The 24,734-nt window shown below is 37.2% G+C and overlaps 2 protein-coding genes and 1 pseudogene across 6 annotated transcripts in view; 1 reads left to right on the top strand and 2 right to left on the bottom strand.

The window, feature by feature from the left end:
• Positions 1-15,559, bottom strand: POLR3F (RNA polymerase III subunit F). The gene is made up of 9 exons (XM_011370660.2): positions 15,360-15,559; positions 14,179-14,296; positions 8,078-8,145; positions 7,522-7,589; positions 5,367-5,479; positions 3,152-3,295; positions 2,849-2,956; positions 1,810-2,001; positions 1-773 (listed from the first exon to the last, which is right to left on the bottom strand). The coding sequence occupies exons 1-9, from the start codon at positions 15,419-15,421 to the stop codon at positions 696-698; spliced, it is 951 nt and encodes a 316-aa protein (XP_011368962.1). The 5' UTR covers positions 15,422-15,559; the 3' UTR covers positions 1-695.
• Positions 4,199-4,316, bottom strand: LOC111747092 (annotated as a pseudogene).
• Positions 15,560-15,823: 264 nt separating the features above from the next.
• The window catches only part of DZANK1 (double zinc ribbon and ankyrin repeat domains 1), an 80,032-nt gene continuing 71,121 nt past the window's right edge, over positions 15,824-24,734 (top strand). For 3 of the 5 annotated variants that reach the window (XM_023537577.1, XM_023537579.1, XM_011370650.2), the window contains exons 1-3: positions 15,833-15,921; positions 17,480-17,596; positions 19,809-19,962. In XM_023537577.1, the coding sequence (XP_023393345.1) occupies positions 15,915-15,921; positions 17,480-17,596; positions 19,809-19,962 (278 nt within the window). In that variant the 5' untranslated portion in view covers positions 15,833-15,914. Of the gene's footprint in view, positions 15,922-17,458; positions 17,597-19,808; positions 19,963-24,734 lie in introns of all 5 variants that reach the window. The other 2 variants (XM_023537573.1, XM_023537569.1) reach the window with 2 other exon arrangements.

The raw sequence follows: 24,734 nt of genomic DNA, 5'->3' as shown, positions 1-24,734 counted from the left end.
CAGAGTGAAAATAGTAAGACTTTAACAAAGACCAGTGAAAAGATTTCCTTTAGGATGACAATGACAATATGCACTGAAAACATATCCTTGATAACAGTCATTTAGGTATGAGGTAAATACAGTGGCATAATCAATCCTCTGAAAGAATATTTCTGACATAAAAAGGAATTAATAGTATGTGGAAAAGGGATGTTCCAACTCTTTTCACTCATGCCAGACTATTCCTATTTTCACCGTTTATTCTCAATGGAATCACTGAGAAAATGGAAAAGAGAAATGGTGATAGCGAACCAAATGTAAATAATTTCTAATGAAGGCCTTAATAAATAACTTTAAAATGAGCATATTTAGGCTCTAGCCCTTAGCCAATGGTAAACATGGATTTGCTGGCTTCTTTTTCCATGAACAATCAAAAGGAAAGTCTGGAAAGCTTCAGAAGATGTGGTCCTCTAGAACTTCAGAGTATTTTATTTATTGAAGAATAGTTTCACTACTAATCTTATCTTCTTTATATTCTGTTGGCTACTCTACCAAGATAAATTTAGTCTTCATAGATAAAAAAATATTTTCATAGCAGCAAGTCTGTTTCCATTATTGTGAAGTTTGCTTTCAAGGGAATTTGATGTTCCATCATAAATTATTTGCTCCCAAAGGAACTTCATTTTCAAAATGTCAGTAAAGTTCATAGTTCTCTATTAAAATTCAAGCCACTCTGTCATGTAAATACAGTTAGATGGTGAAATCTCACCACCTTCATGGCAGTCGTCAAAAACCTTTAAAAAAGAAAAAAGTTTATATTCAAACTGAAGTTTTTACAATTATAATATTAGTAAGTCTTAAGTGTTAACTACAACTCAAATTTCTGTTAACAAAATATCCGAGACCCAACCATCTAAGCAATATTAAAAACCAAACTTTCAAATTCAAAGAGATTGGGACTATATTAAGAACATACTATAATAGGACCTACTCTATGATGATGAAGTTAGTTAATGGGAGACCTTTTGCTATAGCATTAAGATGACCATGTTCACCTACCTACTGGTGAAAAGGCTATCGTGGGTAACATAGGAATACAAGAGATCCATACATATGAATGACTTAATTTTGACTAACCTAATGTTTTATGTTTAGCTACCTTCCGTTTTGTGAAGGGTACTGAATAGAATTCCCAATATGCTAGCCTTTTGTCTAGTAATTGAAACCAGGGCAGAGAGTGCTTAGATATATAGAAAAGGGCCATTATAATGAAATAAAACACACTAGCAGTCCAAGAATATAAATGTGATGAGGGCTGGGACAGTGCCTATAGCTCACAGTTGGCACTCATAAACTATATGGGAATGGATGAAGAGTGCTGGGGCATGCTGTAGGCATAAGAACATTATCTCTGAGTTTGAATCCTGGTTGTTACTTCTAAGCTATTTGGTCATCCTCAGCCTTAAGGGAAAATAACAGCTCCAAGGGACATAAAGAGCATTAAATGAGACCACAAATCTTCAAAAATAAGTCTGGTCCATGGTAGGTTCTCAAGAAATCTCATTTCCCTTCCTGCTTAAGTTAAATGATTAATGCTTGTCAAAAATTGTCCATTTCAGGGACAAGAGCAGAAAACACAAATTTCTTTAACATGGTTATTCTAAGAATGTAAGACAATGATTTGTTCATTAAACGTCATCAAGGTTACATGGCTGTTTAAGTAGCTCTTGCTCAACCCTGAGAGTCTGAGAAAACTGGGGTGTGCTTGCTAGTTAAGTTTTGTGGCATTTGTACTTGGTAGCAGTCAAGTGTAAAACCACTTTAACTCACCGGGCAGAGTCCACAGGGGGCCCGGACCAAACCAGTGGGTGGGATGATTGGATTGACTGCCCTATATAGTTTCATATGTCCATCTACACTGCCAACTGTGCCTTCTTTTGCAGTGATGATAGTCATCTCCACTTTCCCATCATATATGAGTGTATTCAAGATGGTTTCAATGTCCTCCATGGACAACTCTACCTGTAAAGGGGACATATTAGAAAGGAAACAAAAATGACATGGAGAAATTCTTTTGGAGGGTGTTATAAACAGTCAAGGGTCACAATTCCTCAGTGAAATGGAGAAGCATTATGCTGGCAAGTAATTGAAAGCATGAAGAGGTTAAACAATGGCCTAAGTTAGCACAAACCACTGTAACACTAGGGACAGAAATCTAACCTCATGCTAAGTTTGACACTTTCTGATATTTTCACTCTCCTAAGTAAAATCTAGAAGTCTTGTAACATTTCTTTGGCAAGAATTTAATGATTTATAAAATACTTGAGCAGAATAGACATCAAAATCTTTAGTTCAAATTCCTAGTATTTTATAAATGAGAAATCTAGGAAATGAAAATGACTTGTCCAAATGGCCACTCCAATTTCTTCTCTGATCATGAAAAGCATCCAGCAGTGTCTATATATAGGTCTTCAAAAGACTGTGCTGATAACACCACTTTTAAGAGGAAAAATACCAATAAATGACAACTGACGTGATGACTTATGCTTAGCACATATATGCCTTTGAAAGTCAAGAACATGTCAGAGCAGACCTGAATTTTGGTAGTGAAATGCACTGTCAGGCCTCCACTCTGCTGGTCTATACATAACCCAAACTCAAGTTCATATAGTTCAGACAATGCTGATGGCAATGACCAGCTTTGCCTAACTGGCTTAGGATAGTACTTTCTCAAAGCGAGTTCTGCAGAATGTTTGTAGGAATCACCTGAAGAAACGGCCTGGGTCAAGTATGATTGGAATACATTGTAAATTATCCTTATGATGAGTAAGTTTTTTAAAATAAGATGAAAATTAGAAACAGTTCCAACCTTGCTGATCCCCAATTCACAGATATATTTCCATACTTCATGTGATGAAGCAAATGAACTATTTCTTTGTATCATTGGATTCTGTTTGCTTTCTCGTGCTGTTTCTGCCTAAGGGTAGAAACAAATCTCAGGAAGAATATTGTTTTCTGAATACAGTTTATACAGAGTGAAATCAACAGAACAGATTTTGTTTAGTAAAAGTACCAATTTCAATATTTTCAATTTCTATAAAATGATATATAAGATTAAACATTCTTTATGAAGAAACTTAAAAAAAAGATAGTTTCCTCAATTATGCCTCACCTTGGTTTGTAAGAATTTAAAACACTGTTGGTTAAGCACCTCTACAAATTCAGATTCAAAATCCTGGTCACTGTACCAGGCTCCACCAGTCACAGATCGGTCCGGCTGCAGGTTATAGAGCATATATACCTTCTTTTTTGACGCCTAGGAAAAAACATGCATAGCAGATGTGGTTATAAGATAACAAAGTCATCCAAAACTCAGATTTGAAAAAAGCCTAAAACATATTTTAGAGCAGTTTTAGATTTACATAATTATTGTGAAGATAGTATAAAATTCCCATTTACCTATGCTCAGTTTTCTCTATTAACATCTTACATTACTAGGGTATGTTTGTTATAATTAATGAACCAATATCAATATTATAAGTCTAGAGTTTAGTCATACTTCCTCAGTTTTTCCCTAAAGTCCTTTTTCTGGTCCAGAATCCTACCCAGGATAACACATTATAGTGAGTTGTCATGTCTCCTGAGGCAAATTTTAGTTGTGACAATTTCTCAGTCCTGTTATTGATTAACTTGCCAGTTTTGAGAATTATTGGTTGGGTATTTTGCAAGATGTCCCTTACTTGGGATTTGTCTGATTTTCTAATGATTAGAATGAGAAAAGACTGCAGACGTAAAGTGACTGTCTTATCACATCACATCAAGAGTATTTGATTGTCACCAAGTGATGACTGATCATCACCAATATAACTTATCAGTGTTAATGTTAACTTTGATCACCTAGATGGAGGTAGGGTTTTCTCCACTGAAGTTACTTTTTTTCCTGCCTTTTCCTTGGAAGAAAGTCACCGTGCACAGCCTACACTAAGGATTGGCAGTTACATTCTATTTCCTTGAGGGTAGAGTATCTACATAAATTATTTGGAATTCTGCACAGATTTATTTGTTCTCCCCTATTTATTTATTCAAATATTAATTTATCAATATGGACTCATTGATATTTTATTTATTTTTATTTATTTTTTTAGGTGAGGCAACTCTTAGTTGACCTCATAGATTGCAAGGACCTTGTCAGCTTACAATCTCTTTTTTCTGTTTTTTACATCTACAGCACCTGGTCTTCCTAGGTGGTCTCCCATCCAAGTACTAACCAGAACCAACTCTACTTAGCTTCCGAGATCAGATGAGATCGGGCTTTTCAGGGTAGCATGGCCATAGACGTTAATATTTTATACTTTGAAAACATCATGCTAAGTGAAAGAAGTCAGACACAAAAGACCACATATACTATGATCCCATTTATAGGAAGTGTCCAAAGTAGGCAAATCTAGGGAGACAAAAAATACATTAGTGGTTATCAGGGCCTGGGGGAGAGCGGGGTGAGGGAGGCTGAGGAGTGACTGCTAAGAGTCACGTTTTGGGGTGATGAAAATGTTCTAAAATTAGAAGAGATGATGGTTGCACAACTCTGTGAATATACTTAAACCCAATGAATTATATATTTTAAAAGGATGAAATCATATCTTAATAAAACTATTAAGAATAAAAATGTAGAAGAATTGGAAAAGTGAAGCTAGCTGATAGGTATGTGGGGATTCATTATATTATTTACTCTTGTATATATTTGAAATTATCCATTAAATGTGGAAGAGAAATAATATTCTAATTTAGGGAGTGTTATGACATAAATACCATTGATAAATGAAATCACTGATAAATTCTTATTTGCTGAAATTTGGGTTCAAGTAAACTTTAGTCTAGGGCAGTCTTGGCTCCTCTGACACTTAAATCAGTGAGGTCAGCAGCAGATGTCCCTGATAGAGCCAGTTGTGGAGCACAGAGCCCCCGAAGGGTGGGGTAGAATGAGGAAGCGGAGAAACACCATGTGTTGGAACAGATGCTCCACCTAGGCAGGGATCTTTCTCTGACTTGTTCACTAATGTATTCTAAGCACCAAGAACAGTGCCTGGCATATAGCAAATTCACAATAGATAATGGTTCAGTAAGTAATATGCCAAGATGAAGTAAACTATCTTACATACCACAAAACATGTTTATGACTCCAAAATTTTTTCCTGACGAGTAGTTTTAAAATTAAGTAGGCAGTGACATACTTAAGCAGCATCTCCAAACCAAAATGAGCTAAATTTTTAAAAATCTTTTTTGATCAGTTGTTTTAAATCATGATAAAGAAAAATAAAAACCTGAAATATATTGGAGCAATATATGTACTACCGACATTTGGGAGAAGAAAAGAGAAAACTACTCACTGCCACCGACTTAACAGCTTTGATAAGCTTTTTACTTTCCAAATTCTTTAGAATCTTGTTAATTTCTGTTAATGGCAAATTACTTTTGTATCGGATATCTCTGCTCCATATTCCTATAAGAAAGTAAAGTAAAATAAGTAGAACACCACAGGATTGTGTTTATAATCCTGTTGCTTTTATCTCATTCCAAAACTAGCAAAATATATATGTATATATTCCTAGAGCACAGGTATAGGAAAAATTAAGTGACTTAGAGGAAGAATCACAGATAAAGGAACAAAAAATGCAAAACAATACATAAGTTAAATGTTCTATTTTCTAACTGGAAATTTCTTGGAATCCCAGTGTGGAATCTTTTTAAAAACATATGAAAAGAACATTTTTGTAATGCAATAAAAATCTTGAATATTATTAACTTATACAGTCAAGTGCTGCATAATGATGTTTTAGTCAATGATGGACAGAATATACGATGGTGATCCCATAAGATGTCACCTAGTGACATCACAGCCGTTGTAGCTGTCTTAATGTCAAAACACAATACATATGTGTTTGTGGTGATGTTGGTGTAAATGAACTTATTGAGTTGCTAGTCATATAAAGGTATAGCACATACAATTGTGTGCAGTACATAAATACTTGATAATAATAAATGACTATGTTACTGATTTAAGTATTTAATATACTTTTTATTGTGATTTTAGAGTGTACTCTCTACTTATAAAAAAAGTTTGCTGTAAAACAGTAGGCTGTGTTACACTGGCAGCAGCTTCATACATCTTATGTTTACTGTATCTCTTGGCTGTATCATTTTCTCTTTTGCTTGATTTAATCTCGTGTTATTTTGTATGGTAATATGCTGTTCAGGCTTGTAGTCTAGGAGCAAAAGGCTATACCAGTGGTCCCCAACCTTTTTGGCACCAGAGACCGATGCTCCTATGAGAATCTAATCCCTGATGATCTGAGGTGGGACTAAGGTGGTGACTAGCACTGGGGAGCGGCTGCAAATATAGATGAAGCTTCGCTTGTTCGTTCACCACTCACCTCCTGCTGTGTGGCCTGATTCCTAACAGGCCATGGATCAGAACTGGTCCGTGGCCCGGAGGTTGGGGATCCCTGGCTATACCTAGCCTAAGTGTGCAGTACTCTATGACAATAAAGTCATCTAACGATGTATTTCCCAGAATGTATCCCCTTCATTAAGTGGTGCATGACTGTATTTGTCTCTTCCATCCCCTCCTGTACCCCAACCTCTGTTTTCTATAAATTTTATTTTAGGTTGTATATGTGAAAAACAAACTTAACTTTGGGTCAAGGTCAGCTGCCATCCTCAGTGGAGAGCAAAAAACCCTCTATGTGAGCACCTATGTCCATTATTTATACAACACTACATTTGGGAGATGGAAAATAGGAAGATTGTAATTCTTATAGCCACTTAAAGCCCTGCACAGGGAAGCTATGATTTTTCTTTCAAAGAAGGAAATACGTGTTACATGTGAAAACGGAATTTTATGTAAAAATATTTTGTATTTTCTTCCCAGTATAGAGGCATAATGAGATAGGAAGAATTTTTTAAAAAATAGAAAATGGCTTTTTCATAGGTCTACTTTTAAACTGTTAATTTAACTTTCTAACTAATAAATATAAAAATTATGTGTTTTCAGATTACATCTAATTGTTAAAGCTAATACATCAAATAGACCCTAAATTGTAAGAGCAATTTAGATATAGTTCTTCAATGAAGATAGGAGACCTACGTTGGATACTTCCCGAAACCAGAGAGATGTTATTATTTACAATTTACAGATACGATGAAGACACTAAGGCTTTCAAAGTTTATAGAGTGAGGATTAAAAATGAACCTTAAGTTTTAATTTATTTTGAATAGATAATATATTCATGTGGTTCAGAATTCTGAAGTTTCTTTCCATCCCTGCCCATAGATACCTAATCCCGCCTCCTTTGAGGAAACAATGACATTGCTCCTGGGTATCCTTTGAGCATATGTATGGTATATATGTTATATTTTCCTTTCCTTTTTACACAATGGCAGCATACTCTACATACTGATCTATACCCTGGGAAGCCAGGATCTCAGTCCTTGTATCTGGTCCTAAAGACAATGTTTTTTCTATTTCTTCCTTCACATTCTTACCTTTATTTCCTGCATCCTCAATGATTTGATATACTAGTTTTTCTTGGTTATCTGATCCCTTCATTTTACTGCAGGGGAATAAAGTAGAATTAAAAAGGCAAAGAGGTACAGGATAATCTAATAATCTACATGACTACTTAAATGCATTAACAGACAAGGTCATCACATTGACTTATTTACTAAAAGAAGGGCTTACCTTAAAAAGAATGAGACAGGGCTGTACCAGAATGAAAAGATATTCAAGATACAGTAAGTGAAAAAACAAGTTGCAAAACAGTATGGATAGCATGATCCCATTTTTGTTAAGAAAAAAAAAAGGTTATATATAAATATATGAGATTTAAATATATAATCATCTAGATATATTTATATATATATAGAAGAAAAGATATATACCAAATTATTAAGAGCAGTTATCTCCGGGAAATGGAACTCATGATAGGAGGCAGGGATGATATGGAGGACAGGTTTACATTATGCAATTCTGTATTGGCTTTTTTCAAAAACATATATTACTTTCATAATTAAAATTTTCTTAACATAATTAGGTACTTACCCAGCATTCTGAGAATCCTTTATTCTATACAGAAGGCCTGTATTGCTCCTTAAGAGATCCAACTGACCCTGAAGTATTTTAATAGAAAATAGCAGTCAATTATTTTGTCAAATCCAATGACAAATGTTAATGAATTCTTTAATATTTTACACAGACTAAAACAGCCTACCTCCCATAGTTGTCATTTCCTCACTTGAGATTTAAGTTTTTGCCTACATATCACATGCACTGCATTTTTTAAAACTTAGGTCTATATATCATCATTTTCTAAAATATTAATACCTAATAATTTCTTATATGCTAGATTCTGCCTTGGTTATGTAATCAATGCATAAAGAACTATAAACAATCAGCTTTAGGAGAGTTTAGTCAAGATGGCAGAGTAGGTAAACACTGTGCTGGCCTTCTCACAACCACATCAAAATTACAACTAAACTACAGAATAGCCATCATTGGGAGTTATCTGAAGTCTAGCTGAACAGAAATCCTACAACTTCTGGACACAAAGAAGAGGCCACCTCGACACTGGGAGGAGGAGCAGAGATGCGAAATGGGCCAGTCCCACGTCCACATGTGGTGGTTGAGAACTAGGAGAAATATCTCAGCTGTGGAGGTCCTCCCAGAAGAGCGGGCAGTCCCAGCCCCACACCAGGCTCCCCGGTCCAGGGTGCCAGTGCTGGGAAGAGAAGTCTCCACAACTTCTGGCTGTGAAAACCAGGAGAGATGTGGCTGAGTGAGACGAAAGGCCTCTGTAGTAGATGTTCCTCTTAAAGGGCTGGCAAGCAGACATACTTGCTGACTGACTCACTCTCACTCTCAACTCTGGCACTGGGGCAGCAGCTCAAAAGGTGCCAGGGACATACAGGGAGGAACTGAGTTGTCTGGCTTCAGGGCGAGGGCTGGAGAGGCGGCTTTCTCTCAGAAGTGCTGACAGAAGGCATTGTTCCTCTGTAGAAGCTTCCCCTTCGTGGCTCAAAGACCCAGGCAACTGCCATATCTGAGTCTTCCACAACGTAGCTATATGGCTAGTCTTCAGCCGCCCTATGTGGTTGCCCTGCCCTCGTGATTCCCTGAGACGATGCCCCTCCCAACTTGCGGGTCCACCCAAGCCACTTCCAATGGATTATCCATACAAACGGGCCTGTCTTGGCTCACACTGCACTTTCCTAAAACCTCTCAAAGGTTCATAAAACCTAAATAAGCAGCATCTGGCCTCGGTGTGCCCCATACCTCTTACTGAGCAGTCCCCAGCCTAGCACTACTAGCAGCCGGCCTCGGTTTGTGGGTTGGCCTCTTAAGGCACTTCTAAGCCTAACATGTGTGGCAGTCATATGCAGATTGTTTGGAGGCTTATGCTGGATGGCCCTGGGCAGAACACAGGCTGCAGCTGAACTTGGCCTGCAGCAGAGCCCCTCCTAGGAAGCCCCAGCCTGCATGCCCAGTGGCCAGCTTTGGTCTGAGCCAGAGCACCACCGGGGGTCACATCTGAGGATCACACACCCAAAGGGCAGACAGGGCAGGCAGCAGAGCCCTGCTAAAGTGAATTCTGCTCTATAGGGTCAATCCCTGCACAACAGCTCCTCCATTGGTCATGGCCAGTTCTCACAAGAAATCAGCCTGAGGGTCAATCCCTCCCACTGAAGAGTAAACAGCAACCAAGGCTCAACTATAACAGGAGGGCACACACAACCCATACAAGGGACATACATGGAGCACCTGACTCAGGTGACCAGGAAAGACTGCCACTGCACCACAAAGCACACCTACTCCATAAGGCCGCTCTACTAAGACTGGGAGACATAGTAGCCCTATCTAATACATAGAACAAACATAAGTAGGCAGCCAAAATGGGAAGATACAGAGACAAGTCCCAAACAAAAGAACAGAACAAAACTTCAGAAAAACTAAACAAAATGGAGAATAGCAATCTACCAGATGCAGAATTCAAAACTTGTTATAAGGATGTTCAATGAACTTAAGGGCAGAGTAGGTGAACTCAGTGAGAACTTTAACAAAGAGATAGAAAAAATAAAAAAGAAACCAGTCAGAAATGAAGAATACAATAACTGAAATGAAGAACAGGAGGAATTAACAGAAAATTAGATGAAACATAGGATCGAATCAGCAAGTTAGAAGATAAGGTAGCAGAAAATACCCAATCAGAAGAGCAACAAGAAAAAAAGAATCCAAAAAAAATGAGGATAGTTTAAGGGGTCTCTGGGACAGCATTAAGCATACCAACATTTGCATCATAGGGATATACAGAGAGCAAGGAATTGAAAACCTATCTCAAGAAATAACTGAAAAGTTCTCTAACCTGGCAAAGGAACTAGACATACTACACATACAAGGAAGAGCAGAGAATCTCAAACAAGATGAACCCAAAGAGGCCCACACCAAGACACATCATAATTAAAATGCCAAAGGTTAAAAGAGAGAATCATAAAAGCAGCAACAGAAAAGCAATTATTTACCTACAAGAGAGCTCCTATAAGACCGTCAGCTTCTCAACAGAAACTTTGCAGGCCAGAAGGGATTGGTAGAAAATATTCAAAGTGATGAAATGCAAGGATCCAAAACCAAGATTACTCTAACCAGCAAAGCTATCATTTAGAATCAAAGGACAGATAAAGAGCTTCCTGGAAAAGAAAAAGCTAAAGGAGTTCATCGTCACCAAGCCAGTATTACAGGAAATGTTAGAGGGACTTTTTAAAGAAGGTAAAAGAAAAAAAAAATAAAAATATGAATAATAAAATGGCAATAATTACATATCTAGCAATAATTACTTTAAAAAAAAAGATGTTTCATGAAAATGGAAACAAAAAGCCGGGGTAGCAATATTTATACAAGACAAAATAGACTTTAAAACAAATATTATAACAAAAGACAAAAAAGAATCTGGTAATTCTACTTCTAGGTATTTATTTGAAGAAACCAAAAACACTACTTTGAAGGGACATGTGAATCCATATGTTCATTGCACCATTATTTACAATAGCCAAGATATGGAGGCCACTTGGTGACCAACAATAGATGAACGGATAAATAAGAGGTGGTACATATATACTATGGAATATTACTCAGCCATAAAAAAGAATGAAATCTTGCCATCTGCAACAACATGGATGGACCTAGAGGGTATTATACTGAATGGACTAAGTCAGACAGAGAAAGAAAAATGTCTTATGTGAAATCTACAGAACAGGTTAAACAAACAACAGAAACAAGCTCAAAAATACAAAGAGCATTTTGATGGTTGTCAGATTGGAAGGTGGGGAAAAGGTGAAGCGGGAGGAAGTAAGAGGTACAAATTGGTAGTTACAAAATAGTCATGGGGATATAGAGTACAGCATAGGGAATATAGTCAGTAGTATTGTAATAACTATGTATGGTGTCAGATGGGTACTGGATTTATTGGGATGATCACTTTATAAGTTATATAAATGTCTATCATTATGTTGTACACCCGAAATTAATATATTGTATGTCAACTATAATTGAAAAAAATAAAAATAACAATAACATTTCCCTATGTTGCCATTACATATTGTTCTAAACAGTAAATTTTAAAACAAATTGCATTGCAAAATTAAAAAATAAGCAACTTTAGAATAAAAATCTATATTCAAAAAATTCAATAAATATAAATATAATAAAAATATAACATATAACAAAAAGTTCAAATAAAGGCTAACATGCATATTCTATAACACAATGATTAAATAAGATTTACAAAGTGATAGTGACATTTATCGATATGTGTGATTTCTATTGTGTTACATGAAAATTAGGCAGAAAGGTCAACCAATGAATAAAAGGCCAGCAGTTTTGTTTTCCTATAACAAATCAAAAGTAAAATAAAGCAAGTCTGACATGCTTCTGAATTTCCTTGGGTCTGAATTTCCTTCTAGGCACCCAGATGGCTTTCCACTGGGGTTCTAGCAGTTTGAGGAAGTCATGGCAAAGAGAGACTCAATTCCCATGTGTTAAGACTGGGCATACCCATGGCTTGGAAATGGGTTTATATATGGATGAACAGTAATACCCTCCTCTGGCCAACCCCACTAAGTGGCAAAATCAAACTGGAATGATCAATATGGAGGCTCCATTCAGTCATTTAATTCAGCCTATGAATATTTACTGAACATCTGTATTGCGATTGTTGTTTAGGGGGAAAAGCATGAATTCTAAAAGAGAATCACATAGCTAACTTGAATACCATCTGTTGGCATTAATATAGAGGTAAGGAATGGGTGGGATGGGGTCTCAGAGAAGCGGCTTTGGCCCAGTCTGAGGATTCAGGGAGGCTTTCTGGAGACAATAGCAGAGCTGAGTCTTGAAAGATAATGAAGAGTTAGTCAATCTGTGAAGAAAGGGAAGAAGGACCTTTTAAGCAGGAAAGACATGAGAAAAGGACCTGAGGCATGAAACAGCATGAGTGGCAGAGAACTAAAAACAATTTGTTCCCTCTGAAACTTAATTTTTGAGGCAAAATTATGGAAGATGTAGAAGGTGAGGAAGGTCGAGGCTCGATGTGGTCAACCTATGAGTTTGGACTTGAATCTCTAGAGCTGAGAGGATTTTTGTCAGGAAAGTGACTTGGTCAGATCTGTATTTAACAGAGATCAGGCTGGCTGCTCTGAGGAAGATAAAGTCAGGAAAGCCAGCTAAGATCCTCTGTAATAGTCCAAGTAAAAGCCAAGAGCCCGAACATATGCAGGGATAGTAGAAGTGGAAATGGAAGGACAAATTTGAGACTTGTTTAAGATCTAAAATCAGCAATACTTTGTAATTAATAGTTACTCTCTTGTTTAAAATTCTTCAATAGCTCCACAACTACCTACAGCCTATAGCCAAAAGGACTAGCAGTAGGTGGAGTTGCAGAGGTGGTAAAAGAGAGAGAGTTGTTGAGAATGATTTTCAGACAGAAAGGAAAGGGATGAAAGAATGGTCAGAGGACAAAAACATTTTCCATTGTCACAACCTCCAGCATCCTTTCCTCTATCCTTCCTGAAGCTGAAGACCTTCAACATGGTGAATTGACTAGAAATTACCAACAGTCCTTTTTTCCTGGTGCTAAAACAGGAGTCGACAATGTGGCCCACTGTTTGTTTTTATAAAGTTTTACTGGAACACAACCACACCCAAATTTTTATGTGTGGTCCATGACCACTTTCCTGAAGAGTGTCTATGACAGAAACCATATGGCCTACAAAGCCTAAAACACATACTATCTGGCACTTTATAAAATGTTTGCCAATCTCTGAACTAGAAGCTTGAAACAACAGTTTGACAGAGCCCTTAAAACTCCAACAAAGGATCTCCATATACAGACCCCTCAGAACTCCAATAAAACTGGTAGATTTAAAAAGCAAATCAGCCTTCAGAGGAGTTTTTAGTATAGAAATCTTTCACCTAGTTGCTAAAACAAACTGAAATGCTCTCAAGACATGGAGTTTTGGTGATGAGGGAAAAAAAGGAGAAATAGGTAGATTGAGAACATGGGGGTACATTACTAGTTGGGGTGTTTTTGGACAGTAGAGAATGACATTAGAGCCCCAGGAGAACAGAAGAGATTAAGAGCAGGTAGAAGGGCTTCATTGCAAATCTCCACTGCAGTGTCACGGAGGTGGAGCCTGCACTTTCTCTCAGAGACACAGCACTGCTGACATTCACCTGGACTCATTCCTGCCTCTTTAAATGCTTAGAGTGAGACTGTGGACAGTGATACCCTAATGAACTGGCTCCATGATGACTCACAGAAAAATCAGGGGGATATATTTCAGAGGCAATGGCCTAACACCAGCAGTAGTAAGAAAACAGGAGGTGAGAACAGACGACGTCTATGTGCCTTTATGTATCTTAATGACAATTAGATTAACAAATATGACAGTTAAAACAAAATACATTTATTTCATTCACCTTATAAAATAATACATAATTATTTCTTCTTTCCTCAGTTTTGGCAGACTGAACTGTTTCCTGCTTTAGAATCTTATCTGTCACAACTCAACGTACCTTCCAATGTTTTCATGACTTAACAATAGGAAGTAATGACAACTGTAATATATAATTACATGAACTAGTTGGATTCACCTTACCATGGACAAAAGTCTATTGATGGCCACTGCCCGCTGCTGGGCTTCAATATGAGGCATTTCATTCTGAATTACTTGGTCTGTGATTCCATGAGGGAACTGGTGACATAATTCTATAATCCTAGGAACAAACGCATTAATGATATTATTCATGTTTTTACTTCAAGAGGCATTTGGGGGGAAAATACTAGCAGAACAATGTGAAATTGTTTTTTTTTTTTTTTCAAATTTGGCAGATAGTCTGGCTTCTATGATGTAGGTTCTAAATCAAAGCATGTTAGAAACTGAGGAAGATGCTTTTGAAATACATGTTTACATTATTATTGTTATTTAAGGGAATGTTTTTCCCACTAGTATGAACTTTAAATTAGAACAAAAATAAAATGAACACACAGAAAAAAATATTAATGCTACAGCTTCAATTTTCTAAGATGCAACAAGGATGACAAAGTTAAGATACGCATTGCGGAGCCATAAGTCTGCAAGCAGGAGGCAAATCAGACACTTTTGGTGGGAATCTAAAATTTGTTATGACAATTCACTACAAGTGGGTGAATTATCCCTACCATACAAAAATGAGCCCATATCTTCACCCTGTCATGGGATCATTACATGTGTTATTCATAACAGTTTGAGGAAGTTGGGGTCTTTTCAAACTATGTGGTAACCTAAAAATAGCAGTGCACTGATAAAGCGTATAAAACTGGGAGAAGCTTTAGGTGCCCTAAAATCGCGACTTAAATACTGCACTGAAACCATTTTTGGATTAACGTCCTTTGTAATCACAAACTGCACCCAAACTTCGCCCAAACGTTCTGTCTTGGGAGCTCCCATTGCGACGAGAGTGATCCTGTATTAGAACACGTATCCCCAAGCACCACGGGAGAAACACCGAGTCTTCTCTCTGAGCGTCGATCACCTTAACGCAGGAAGGAAGCGTATCTTCACAACTTCCCAAACAGCATCCAGACAGCTACACAAAGTTGCAAACAGTCAATATCATTTTAAACTTCTTAAGAGTTCTGCGCTCCAGGGGTAGGGCTTCCAAATCCGAGAATGCCCTTCCTGCGCACTCCCTGAACTCGCTCGGGTATCAACCTAGGGTCCCTGGAGAAGGCTGCCCAAATGACTGGCCGTCTGCAGGGGCTTTCGAGCCGGGAATCGAGCCTCACTCACTGATTTACCTGTTTTCTATTTCGACCGGATCTGCGTCGGGCGGCTGCACTTTCACCTTCACCTCAGCCATGAGGGTACAGTTCCCACCCTTCGCGCAAGAGACGCCCAGAGTTCCCAAACAGCAAGTCGGGGAATCCAAGAACTGGCGAAGACAGTAACAGGACGGGGCGAGGGGCCTTCTTCCTCCTGTCGCAGCCGGTCCTTCCTTGTCTGTAGGCTTTAGGTGGCCAAGATGTGCCTGCTCCGCCTCACTCGCCGGACCTGCTACATCTTATTCTTGTTTTCCAGAATATCCGTGGCTGTCGGATAAACAAGGTTGGTTCCTTCATTCTGAATTGGAACGCCACTCTTTAGCACTTTCCAAACTCTGTGAAGGCATATTTTTGGAAGCCTTAGGAAAGGAGCTTCAGGAGGGTACCACTCTTCCTTCCAGCCAAGAGGCAGGGGCGGAGCTGGTTGCTAGGAAGCCGGGTTTCCGCCAATCACCTGCCCAGCTCCCAGTAGGCGGGGCGCGGCTCGCAGCGTCTGTGGTAACCCGAACGCCAAAGGAGAGGCTAGAGGCAATGAGAGGTGGGTTACCTGGCAGGAAATGGCGGCAGTACCTCAGGGGTCCCAATCTGGGCCCCGGTGGCAGGAGGTGGCGAAAAAGGAGGAGGAGGAGGGCCTCCTTCACTCCAGCTGAAAGGAAGCTAGCGTCTCTGGCCACCCCTGGTGGGCGGAGACGGAGACTAGATGGGGTTCCGGATTCGGGCGGCGAGTGGGCAGGGTGAAGGGAGGTGGGGATTGGCTGCTATTTACCCCACACTACCATTTGGGCTCTGCAGATCGGTCTGCTGTTTGATCCCCTTCGCTTAGGGCCTTACTCGCCGCCCCAACCTTCCAAGGGCAGCTCCTTGTTGCCCCTCGCTAATTACTCCCCAACTATTTCTATTTTGAACTAATTTTTCAACTATTTTTATTTTAACTGCCTCTCACATAAATGCAAATGTGAGGATGGGCAATCTTTCCAAGTCCAGCCACCTTTCTGTAGGGGCTAGTGCTCTACTATCGGGATTTACAATTCAAATTCTTGCCCTCCGACCTGGAACTAACCAGGCATTAAGGTCACTCCTTAAATTTAGTTGTACCACTTTGGGAAATACAGTCTGTGATACCATTCACACCACAAGACGTTTAGAACATTATTATTTAGAATTGTAACAACCAAAACTAAAGAGAAATTAGTAATATCCTTAATGCCCAACCACAAATTGATAAATAAGATTATATAAATACGTAGGAAATTATAAATAATAGAATGAGGGTGCAAGAAGACTGTAAAAATTGAATAAATATAGAGATTAAGTTAAGTAAAACCTATGCATTCATAACCATTGAAATTTGAAAAGGCTATACAGAGATGTAAGTGGTTGCTGTATTAAGGTGAGGGTCCCCCCCCGCCCCCCGGCGCCCCCGAATTCTTTATGCATTGAAAATTAATGACACCCAGGCTTCCATACTCATACTTAATTATTTATAAATATTGTAGATGAAGTGAGAGACATTTGTGTTTGTTGCTCACTGTTTATGTTGGTGCCAACTTTCTTTGGTTTAGGCTTGATAATCTGCCACCCTTCTAAAGTTTCTTATCAGATTTCAAATTGAAGAACTACTTGGTGACAACTGCAGTGCCTTGAACCTGGAGCCTTCCCAAAGGAATTGGCTCTAAATTTACATTTCATGCTACATATAGTGTTTCTCTTGTGTAATAACTTGCCCTGACGCCGAGAGATGGCACATAAATAAGAGGCAGGAAAGGGTGATAATGATTCAGAGGGGGCTTGGATCAGATCATTAGTAATGGTCTCTGTTCTGATTTATTTAATTCCCCCATCCCATTCATTCATGTTCTTTTCCTAGAAGTATGTAGATAATCAAAACCCCACACACAACTGCAACAACAAAACTACAGCTGAAACAATAATCATTTCAATTAAAAATTGAATATTTGTAGGTGATATGCTTAACAGTATTCACTTTAGTTTTTTCTAGTTTCACTGTACTTATCCAAGGTGATTCTATTCTGCTTTTGTGTTCAAATATAAATTCCATTGGAATTTATTTTCAGCCACTTTTTTTTCAAAGTAAGCAGGGAAAATGACTGCTGGTTCAGTGTGTGTTCCTCAGATCATACCACTACGAGTGCCTCAGCCTGGAAAAGCCAACCATGAAATTGATAACAATACACTTTTGGAAATGAAATCAGGTAAAAATCAAACATACTCGAAATTGTTTAAAATAACATTGCCATACTCTTTATGTTCATCTGGTTGTTGATTTACCTCTTTGCATGTTTTCTGTAATTAAGACCTTGAGAAGTTTGTAAAACTTCCAAAATTTGAAATAGTGTTACTTGTTGGTTTATAGAGTGGTTTATATTTAGATTGAAACTTAGCTTTGACCACCCTTTCATTTGTATAGGTACATAGTTACCACAATGCCTTGACTCACCTTAGCCAAGGTAAGATGTCCTGGTGCTTCTCCAGATATTTCCAGGTTGCTCATTATTTTGCTAGGATAATAATTTGACATACTAACACAAGCTTTCCAGTCAGACAGGTTGGAGATTGAATTCTGGCTTTGGCAACTTCTGGTGATCTTTGCTACATTACTTAGTGTTTCTGAGTCTCAGTTTCCTCACTGTAAGCTAGTGATAATATCTACCATTCAAAGCCATAGTGAGGATTAAATGAGTTGATGTGAGGTATGCAGAGTCTAGCATGTAGTAATGCTATGTCTCCCATTACCTTAAAAGGCAATTATTTTTTAAAATTCTCAAAGCAAAATACAAATTTAATATATTTGCCCATAACTCTAAGAAGTTTGATGATTATTGACAAATGATGATATGAATGATAGGGTATCCAAAATTTGCTAATATTTAAAATATTTAATAGATAAGAGGTTCTATAATTCAATAACAAAAAGAATAATAACCCAATAGAACAATGGACAAAGGATGTGAAAGTACATTTCATAGGAAAGGAAATATAAATGTCTTTTAAACATACAAGAATATACTTCTACGGATACCTTCATCTGCTTGCTGAGTAGACCTTATTTACTCCATTGCATTTAATCACCAATCAATAGATTGTATATAATTTTTTATTTGTTAACTGTTTATGTTTTCTTCCTAAAATGGAAGCTCCATGAGAATAGGGACTTTGGTTCCTGGTGTATCCCCAGTGCCTAGAATAGCGTCTGGCACACAATAGGTACTTAGTAAATATTTGTTGAAGGAATGAATGAACCTTACTCAAAATGTAAGAAATGTGTGTTACAACTGCAGGATACTTTTTTTTTTTAATCTAGGAGATTGGCAAAAATAAAAAAAATTGATAGCACACAATATTGGTGAGATTGAGGATAAACAGCCACTTCCATACATGCCGGTAGCAGTATAAATTGTTTTAGCATCTGTAGAGGGAAGTTTGACAATATTAACCAAAATTACAAATGCACATATATTTGACTCAACAGTATTAGTTCTACATATTTTACAGTTATACCTATAAAATGAACTCTTTACAAGGTTATTCATTACAATATTTGTAATGGCAAAGAAAAAAAAGAAACAGATAAAACATTAAATGTCCATCTGTAGGGGAATGGTCAAATTATGGTTTATCTATATGTAGAGAGAATACAATGCAACCATAACAAAGAATGAGGACTTTCTTAATATACAAATACAGAACAAAATAAATGTGTAGAACAGGGTATTATATGCCACCATTTGTATAAAAAGACTGGGAGAAATAAGAATATGGACATATATACTTATATGGATATAAATATATTTGGAAAGATACTCAAGATACCATTGATTGCCTTTAGGCAGCTAATGTCAGGAGGAGGAGGGAGAGCTTTAATTATATATCATTTTTTGACTTTTTAGATCTTGATTCATATGAATTTATTACCTTTACAGTTTTCCAAGTGTAAGAATGAGTCATTCACCAAGTATAAAATATAATAAAAGCATTTCTTAAGCAATGCTTGAAAAATGAAAAATTATCTTCTGCTTTCTAAATGGGTGTTCTAGTCTTAAAATAGACCCCTACTCTATTTGTATCAGCGCCCTACTGAAGATGCAGAATAGCATTGTGGATCAAGAGCATGGACTGTGGATCCAGCTTAGCAGAAGTCAAACCACAGCTCTGCTGTTATTTGACAATTTATTAACCTCTCTAGGACTCACTTCATCTATAAAGTGGGTATAAAATATGATGAAATGAGCTTATTTGTGTAAGACACAGGGCCTGGCATAGAGACAGAACTCAATTATTGTTAGTTATTGTTATTCATTTCTATAATATATAAAAGAATCTCATTAAATAACTCACCCATAGGCATTATTTAAGGACTTGTTACTTTAGTGCTAATCACAATAATCCTGTTTTGGGTTTTTTTAGATACCCCAGATGTCAACATATATTATACTCTGGATGGCAGCAAGCCTGAATTTCTAAAGAGAATTGGTTATAATGAAAATATAACATTTAAGTATACGAAGCCTATTACTCTGCCTGATGGAAAAATACAAGTTAAAGCTATTGCAGTCTCTAAGTAAGTTAAGAGCATGGTGATTAAAATAATTCATAATATAATGACATTATGTTTTAATTTCATTTATTTCTTCCTATGAGAATCAGTGTTAGACTAGAAGGATACTAAAGAAAAAGTTACTTTAATTTCAGTGTATATCTGTAACTTTTGTTTTTTGTCTTCTATTGAGGTATACTATTGAGATAACGTACACAAATCATAAGAGTACAGCTCAATGAAGTGCTATATATATTAATACTGTTTTTATTTTGAATACCACATTGGGATTTTGGGAACCTTTTCAGGATTGGGGACCTCTGAAAATATTCATCTGGCTGTGAAGAAAATTCTGTTTTTAATGGATGGTTCTTTTATTCTCTAGGACACAGGCTGTAGCTACCATGATCATTCTCTATTTTATTTTGTATTGACTTAATTGACCTTCGAAACTATTGTCATTTCAATTTGTTGGACATTAGCTATTTTATTCCTTTCTTTGTCCTTTCTTGCCTACTCCATGACTTTTTGCCAATTTTCAAATATGGAAACACATCATAATTTGGAAAACGTCAACTATTGTAGAGAAAAAACTCAAATGCTTTGGAAGTCTGTGATAGGGGAATTGTTTTGTGCAGCAGGACAGGTTTGACCACATTTTTGAAACACTTTAAAGCCCTAAGCCAATACCTTGCTGGCCCAGACACATACTTTAAAAAAGATTCTCCGGGCTCCCCCACGTGGCTGAACTACTGAATGGCTTTTTGAAGAGAGTTATAAATTCTACACCAAAAGTAATTGTTTTGACATTTGAAAATTTAAAAAAGAGAACATAATAAAAATTAAACAAAACAAGACAAACCCCTAATATACATTATCCTTTATTAAATATTGACATTTGTGGCTTTTTCCCACTTGCCAAACCACTTCTATCAAAACAAGTCATCTCAATTATCATTAAAAGTTAACAAGCTAAATAGAACTCTCATGCCTAATGCTGTAAAGGCCCTTTTAGAAATTGCAGGTAGCAGTAAAATGAAGTAGTAATATAATGGCAAATTATGTAGTTTGAAGGAATTAAAAAGGCTTCCAAAGAGTCTAAAAATAAGGTAATTCTTTATGCCTCTCACTATTTTGTTCTGTGTCCATTAAGTGTCTATTCTGAAAGCACTGTTAGTATTTCAGGTATGCTTAAGGAACATATTTATTAAAAAAATATTGAGTTTTCAACACGGAAAAATTAATGCTTGTGTATATTTGCAATAAAATTATTCTTTAAGGAAATTACATTGCTTCATTCAAGTCTATTTCTAGGTACTAAAGATAATTAGTTTCATGATAAAAAGACAATTTTATTTATTTTATTTCTTTTTAAAATTTTTATATTATTAAGTTTATTGGGGTAACATTGATTAATACAATTATATATAATTTTCAGGTATACATTATAATTCGATATCTATGTTCTATTGTGTGTTTACCACCCAAAGTCCAGTTTCCTTCAGCTACCATGTATTTGATCCCCTTTACCCACTTCGCCCTCCTCCTATCCCCGTATATTTGAACCCCTTTACCCCGTCTAACTCCCCCCTCATCCCCCATCTCCTACCCTCTGGTAACCACTGGTCCATTGTCCATGTCCATGAGTCTCTGTTTGTTTATTCTGTTCATTTGTTGCTTTTAGGTTTATATCCCATATATAACTGACATCATGTGATTTTCAACTTTTTCTGTCTTGCTTATTTCGCTCAGTATGATTATCTTGAGGTCCATCCATGTTGTTGCAAATGGCAGTATTTCATATCTTCTTATGGCTGAGTCATACTCCATTGTATATATGTACCACAGCTTCTTTAGCCAATCATCTGTCATAGGACACTTCAGTTGCTTCCATGTCCTGGCCACTGTGAATAATGCTGCTATGAACATCGGTGTGCAAATATCTTTTCAGATGTGAATTTTCAAGTATTTGGGGTAAATACTCAATAGAGGGATTGCTGGATCATATGGTAGATCAATTCTTAGTTTTTTGAGGAACCTCCATACTGTTTTCCATAGTGGCTGTACTAATTTGCAGCCCCACCAGTGGTGTATGAGAGTTCCTATTTTTCCACATCCTCTCCAACATTTGTTATTACTTGTCCTGTTGATTATAGCCATTGTAACAGGTGTGAAATGTTATCTCTTTGTGGTTTTGATTTGCATTTCCCTAATAGCTAGCGATGTTGAGCATTTTTTCATATATTTGTTGGCCATTTGTATGTCCTCTGGGGAGAAGTGTCTGTTCAGGTCCTCTGCTTATTTTTTGATTGGATCGTTTGCTTTTTTGTTGTTATTGAGTCGTATGAGTTCTTTGTATATTTTGGATATTAGGCCCTTATCAGAGGCGTTGCTTGCAAATATATTTTCCCATTCGGATGGTTGTTTCTTTACCTTGTTGACTGTTTCTAAAAAGACAATTTTAAGAGAGTTACTTGACAACCATTGTGAAGATCAGACACAAAACACTTAGTATAAACTTAGCATTGCATATGTAGTAACTGTTATTTTTTGTGATTATTCAGAGTTTTAACAAATGGCTAAAAGATTACTGTTGTGTGACCCAACTCAAAAGGCATGCCTCACATTGAAAAGTGCATGCCTGGAGAATAAAATGTTTCCGCTCAACTCCTTCGTGCTCTTAAGTTGGGAACCAGAGGTTCCCAACTGGGCATAATTTTGGCCCCCAAGGGGCCAAAATAATGTCTGGAAACACTTTTGTTTTCCACAATTAGGAGTGGGAATGTGCTGGTGGCATCTAGTGTGTAGAGGCCAGGGATGTTGCTAAACATTGTACAGTGTACATGACAGCCCCCCATAACGAAGAGTTATCTAGCCCAAACTTTCAGTAGTTTTCAATAGGTTGAGAAAACTTGATCTAGATCAAGTTGCAAAATAGTTACAGATCCAGCTTCATACCTCCTTTGCAACCATTCAAGTAATTCTGGTGTTTTACTGAAGGAATAGTAAACTATAGAGCTATACCTGCATCCAGATTTATGTATTTGTAAATCTGGTTTTGTTATTTAGAACAAAATAAAAATAAGCTTCCTCAAAGTTTAGCCATCCATAAATCACTCCAGCTAATGAACGAGCAAGTATCCACTGATCACAGAAAGGCAAGAGTGTTATTTCCTAAATATTGTCACTCACTGATAGATAGTGGCTGCTTATATCAATAGTGTATTTCTGAGAAATTTTTAAAAATGTGGCTTAAACGTACATATTAGTTAATGCTAAACATTTCTAAACTGTTTTGGAATTGATGTTTATGCATATCTGAATATTTACTTAAAGAATTTTAAGTTGGGGCACTTATTTACAAAAAGGCTCAAAATTTTAAGAAATATAAACAACTGGCATGTGAGAAATCTGAGAAATTGCAAAAGAACTGCTCATGAAACAGATAAAATGTATTAAAGACTAATATGAAAATCAATAAGAACAGAGAGACTGGATTAAACATGGCGACGTGAGAGACATTCCCAGATCTCTCCCCTTGAAACAACAATAAGCTGAACATCTAAAACTCAACAAAAAACATTCAGACGGCACACCAGCGCATCGGAGTGTGGGATCTGCACATAAGAGCTACCCGAGGTCAGAACTTCAGGATTTGGGTGGTGGACAGGGAGAAACAAAGAAGCTGTCTCTTGCAGCCAGAGCTCCCTGTAGGAGGAAGGGGAGCCCTGTCTGGGAGTGCTGTGAGCTCCATGTGGCTGGCAGCAGTGCCCAGTCATCAGGGCAGGAGGCAGAGAAGCGAGGATGGCAGAAAAGCAGGGATGGCAGAGAAACAACAGTTGATTTTTACCAGCCGTAGTTGCAAAACAGAGGCTGAGCTGCAGCCTTCATCTCCCAACCCAGAGGGCCCCTACCCCCATACCCTCTGAGACAGAATGCCACAGAGCCCCGGGGGAATCTGAGCAAATGCTACTGAAACTGTTGCTAACACTGACAGGAACTGAGACTGAGGGTAGCAAGAGTGATTAAACATCTGTAAGGAAAAAGACATTATTAAGATTTTATATAAAGCAGAGATCCAAGATGCTTAGACGCCACCTACTGGAAACCAAAAGAAAAACACCTTTGCAACAGTCTACGGACAATTATATAATAAATCTTTATGGGAAATAAAAGCAGAACACACTTCCATTAATGCCCAGGTGGAGAACTAGTCCATTAAACACCATGAACAACCAAAGTGGCAAGGCATCTCAGAAAGAAAGAGAAAAATTTCCAGAAAATAAACTTACAGACGTACAAATATGTGACTTAAATGACAGAGAATTCAGGATGGTACTTCTGAAAAAAACTCAATGAGAAATTGTTGAAATAAGTCATATCAACAATTTCAGGAATTGAAAAAACAACTAAATGAGTAAAATGAGTTCTTTAGCAAGGAGATTGAAACCCTCAAGAAGAACAGAATAGACATTCTGGAGATAAAGAACACTGCAAGAGTTGAAAAAATGAAATAACAAGCTTAGGAAATAGAGTCAACAAATGGAGGAAAGGATTAGTGATATCGAAGACAGAAATCTAGAAATGCATCAGAAGGAAGAAGAGAGAAATCAAAGAATAAAAAATAAAGAGAAATACAAGAACTAGCTGATAACATCAGGAGAGGAAACAGAAGAATAATTGCATTATCTAAGGGGAGGAAAAGGAGCAGGAATTAGAAAGCATTTTCAGATAAATAGTTGATGAGAATTTCCCAAATCTTAGGAATGAGCTGGAGCTTGGAATTCAAGAAGTCA

This window comes from Pteropus vampyrus, unplaced genomic scaffold (assembly GCF_000151845.1).
Source record: "Pteropus vampyrus isolate Shadow unplaced genomic scaffold, Pvam_2.0 Scaffold7, whole genome shotgun sequence".
Classification (NCBI taxonomy): domain Eukaryota; kingdom Metazoa; phylum Chordata; class Mammalia; order Chiroptera; family Pteropodidae; genus Pteropus; species Pteropus vampyrus.
Note: the sequence above shows the minus strand (reverse complement) of the source record. Positions and strands in the feature narration are given on the sequence as shown.